Genomic DNA, 4,124 nt, shown 5'->3' with positions numbered 1-4,124 from the left:
TAATAAATACAAGTCAGGATTTATTAAAAATCAGGGCTCCCCTGCTGTGCCCTCCTGGCACTAAGTAAATAAATAACCAGAGGGGACACAGCTGGGGAGAGGAGACATCAGATCTCAAGACAGATTCTTTAACTACCCCTCAGTTTCCCAACTCCCCCTCCCCCCCTATGGCTCTTGGGACATAGCACCAGCAGGCACCTCAGTCCCTGGAAGAGTGTGGCCGGCACCAAGGCATGTCTGCCCTGATCCTAGGCAACAGGCCCCGGGATCGCTTGTTTCCAAGCCCTTGATGACCCTAAGACCTGCTCTTCCCAGAGGCCAGGGCTGAAGCACCAAAAGGAGGCACCTGAGGGTGGTAGGGAAGGAGGGAGGGGGAACAGGGTAACAGAACCTAGGCAGCGGAAGCAGCTGTAAGGGGGTCCGGCCCCCTCTCCAGGCTCAGCCTGCCTGATGGAGGTCATTTCCCACCCCCCTTTTTCCTATAGCTGGGTCTGCTCTCAGCTGAGGATCTTTCGGGGCAATTCAACAGAGGCACGGATGAAGACTGCATCATCCCGCACATAGTTTCGCTTGCGGATATCCTGGTGGGAGATGAACTTGGGGTAACCAAAGCCCAGAGAACTCTCATCCAGGGAGCCCCGCCAAGTGCCTGGTTTTTGGAAATTCTTCCAGTTTGGGTCAGGGTGAAAGGTCTCAGTGACATGCTGTGGCTTAGCCAGCCCAGGGTCGCTCTGATCCAGCAGGGAGAAGGTGACGCGGCGGGCAAAGGGCCACTCAAGGAGATTGTCAAAGGCACCTGGCAGCACGCGAATGTAGAGCGAGAGATGTGTACCCTCACCACTGCCATTGCCATTGAGGAATGCAGACACCTGCAGCTTGTAGCCATACTTATGCGTGTAGAAGGCGGGGCTGAAGCACTCGAGGTTGGGCTTGGCTTTGGCCTCCTGCAGCCTTCGCCCGTAACTGCCGATCTTCCAGATGAGCACGCCATCACTGCCCACGGAGAGCTCCTCCAGCTCTCTTCGCAGCTCCTGCAGCTCTTGCCGTTGCCGGCTCACCAGGGCACACATCATGGCCAGATGTGGCTTCACGCTCTCCTCCACGTGCCGTGCCATTGCCAGCTTAGGGCACTGTTGGCAAAGCCCCAGGCCATGGGGGAAGAGAGGAGAGTTAGTCGGGGCAAGTTCAGGGGAGAGGGGAGGAGCAGGTACAGGGCAGTGGGCACCCGGCTCTGAATGAGGGAGGTAGAGGGCTCTAGGAGGAGGCTGGAGCCGGCCAGCAGGGGGGGCTGAGGCTTCAGAGCAGCACAGCAGGGACCACTAAGGGCCTATGTCTGAGGTTTCAAGGACCAAGAAGAGAGCTGACAGGAAGGAAGAGAGGCATCTCACCCTGTGCTTGCAGCCGGAGTCTTTGAATGGGCACAGCACCAGGGCAGTGCTACAGCTGTCCTTGAGGTGGCCCGGCAGATCCTCCCGAGCCATGGTGCCCACGCCACACTGGTTGGGGCACGGCACAGGCAGCCTCGGGCACTGGTACTGGTGGCTCTAGGGCCGCAGAGGCAGAGAGAAGCAGTCAGTAGCCTGACTCCCTGCTACCTGCCCTGCGGCCCACAGCTCAGGAGGGCCTCACCTGGATGGTGTCAAAGACAAACTCCTTGGTGCAGTAAGTGCAAGGCTGGGTGCGCTTGGGGCACTCAGAGGTGGCATGCTGGGCCAGGAGCCGCCGCATCATGCGGGCCCCGCATTTGTTCTCACAGTACACACTCTCTTGTGGGCACACACCTTCGTGGCTCTGTAGAAACACCAGAGGGGCTGAGTTAAGGGATCCCTGGGCCACCAGGTGCCCCACTCTCCCTCTACCCTCAGCCAGGCCCCACCCACCTCAAAGGCCTCCCCGCTGAAGTCACAGCCACAGAACTCGCACTTGAGTCGCCTCTTGGGGCAGTCGTGCTGCAGGTGCGCGGGCAGATCCCGGCGGCTCAGCTTGGCGGGGCAGCGGTTGGGGCAGGGGACTACGTTGAAGCTGCAGGTATTCAGGTGGCCCTGGTGGGAGGGGCCACAGTTAGTGCCTGCCCAGGGAGGGGCAGCCCCCCCACCCCGGCCCCTTCAGAGCCTCACCTGTAGGTGGCGAAGTGGCCCACTCCAGCGGCAGCCCTCCTCACTGTGGATGCAGCGGATAGGCAGGCCCAGTACCTGTACCTCCAGCTCTGGGTCTGGGTAGATCTGGGGACAAGGAGGCGGGGGACTGGTCAGGGTCAGAGCCTGCTACAGTCCCCAGTTCCCACCTCCTCCACCCCAGATAGCTTAGCTCTCTACCTTAGAGCCAGTAACAGCCCCTCGGTGTAAATTCTCCTCTGTACCCAGGGATAAAGAGTGCAGCAGGTGGTCTCTGCTCTAACACTAGATTCCAGGGTCCCCAACACGCTGGCCCAGGACGCTCCCTTCGGAGCGGCAGCCAATCAGCCTGCTCAGCCCCAGGCAGCCTCCACACCCTTTGCTTCCTTCCTCCTGGTACAGGGGTCCTGGCCCTCAGCCACAGGGCTGGCCAGCCACCCAAACGGGAGGGGACACTTCTGGTGGGCACAGAGCGGTTCTGTATACCCCCACAGGCTGGGCATTGTGCCTGCCCTCCAGGGCAGACTCGGGCCTCATCTGCGAACTGGCCTGGTGGGAGGGAACAGGCCACGTCCGTAGGGGTGCCTGATTCTGCGGCACCGGGTTGACACTGGCCCCGAGCCCACTGGCTGCAGCAGCTCCAGCCTCCACCGAGGGCAAGAGCCTGTACCTGGCACAGTGGACTCACCTTGGCATAGTCCAGAGGAAGTTGATCCTCAGGGCACTTGAAGACTCCTTCACTGTGAAGGGGGAAGGGACAGGGTCAAGGCGCCATACTATGAGAAGAGAGATCCCTGGGCCCCATCCCCTCAACCAGGGTAGCCTCCTTCCCTCACCAGACCGGTTCCCAGGTTCCCAGGCAGCCCTACCGGAGAGGGAGAGTAGAGGCCTGAGGGTACCCACTTCTACAGGACCACCAAAGATCCCAGCTCCTGTCCCGGGGAGGGTGGATTTGGGCCCAGTGGAGACAGAGGCAGCTGCTTCAGACAGCATTTGGCCAACAGGTGGCAGCTGGCACCCCTCCCCCAGGATGGCAGCTGGACGGCGAAAGGAACAGGCTGCCTAGCCACCCAGTCCCCCAGGTTACTTTTCATTGGCTGGGCTGAAAGCTGTTGGGGGAAGGTGAACACGGATGGGCTGAGGTTAAGCGCCGGGGCTGCCCAAGCCCCTGCGAGGGTGCCCAGCCAAGAACCCAGGGCAAAGGTCAGCTTGGGGCCACTTTACCCCAACTCTCCCCTCCTCCTATGTGGGTGTGTCTTCTAAAGCAAAGAAAAGGAAAGGCTCGCTCCAAGGTACTGTGTTTACACTCCCACCCAGTTCTCACAACCTGCCTGAGAAGGGGCTCAGTGTCTCCATTTTGCAGATGAAAGAACTGAGGCTCACGGGTGAACTGGACTGTCTGTCTGATTCCACAGCTCAGATAGTTTCTACTACGCTGTACACAGAAGAAAGGCCAGTCCAAGAAAAGTGTCCAGGCAAGCATAGCCAAGGCTCTGGTCACTGCACGGCAGGCATCTGAAGCCTGCTGCCCCTGTCCGCTGCCCTCCCTCTCCTCCACCAAGCCCACACCAGGCTGTTAGCACTCAAGAAACCTGTGGCATGCCTCCTTCTGCCAACATGGCCTCGCCGACCCTAGCCAGGACCAGTCACGCATGCCTGGCGCGGCCTAGGCAGGGCAAGGGCTCACCCAGCAGGACTGAAGACCCTCAGGCACGGCATTTCTGGCAAGTCTGAGTCAGGCAGGTGGGAGGCAGGCAAGGATGAAGGCGGAAACAGAGGCTACATGGCAGCCCTGTCCACGATGGCACTTGGCAGGACGTGGGCAGTCCATGCCCCAGGTGCTCAAAGGATTTCTAGCACCCACCTCCTCCCCCTGACCCCACGACTACTACTGGGCATGCCGCCAATGCCAATAATAATACATGCCCAGGCACTGAGGAGGTATGCCGGTGCCCACAGGGTAACCAGGCTTCCTGGACCAACCTGAGTAACAGCGCTGGCAGGAGAAGG

General features: G+C 60.3%; 1 protein-coding gene across 1 annotated transcript in view; it reads right to left on the bottom strand.

Annotated features, from left to right (window-relative positions):
• Positions 1–4,124, bottom strand: part of TRAF4 (TNF receptor associated factor 4) — a 6,107-nt gene continuing 1,983 nt past the window's right edge. Inside the window, exons 2-7 of the mRNA XM_024737331.1 lie at positions 2,803–2,854; positions 2,118–2,222; positions 1,881–2,042; positions 1,630–1,791; positions 1,389–1,544; positions 1–1,130 (exon numbers count right to left, since the gene is read on the bottom strand). Of these exons, the coding sequence (XP_024593099.1) occupies positions 498–1,130; positions 1,389–1,544; positions 1,630–1,791; positions 1,881–2,042; positions 2,118–2,222; positions 2,803–2,854 (1,270 nt within the window). The 3' untranslated portion in view covers positions 1–497. The remainder of the gene's footprint in view (positions 1,131–1,388; positions 1,545–1,629; positions 1,792–1,880; positions 2,043–2,117; positions 2,223–2,802; positions 2,855–4,124) is intronic.

This window comes from Neophocaena asiaeorientalis, unplaced genomic scaffold, assembly GCF_003031525.2.
Source record: "Neophocaena asiaeorientalis asiaeorientalis breed wild unplaced genomic scaffold, Neophocaena_asiaeorientalis_V1.1 scaffold129, whole genome shotgun sequence".
Taxonomy (NCBI): Eukaryota; Metazoa; Chordata; class Mammalia; order Artiodactyla; family Phocoenidae; genus Neophocaena; species Neophocaena asiaeorientalis.
The sequence above is the reverse complement of the archived record's forward strand: the minus strand, read 5'-3'. Positions and strand labels throughout refer to the sequence as shown.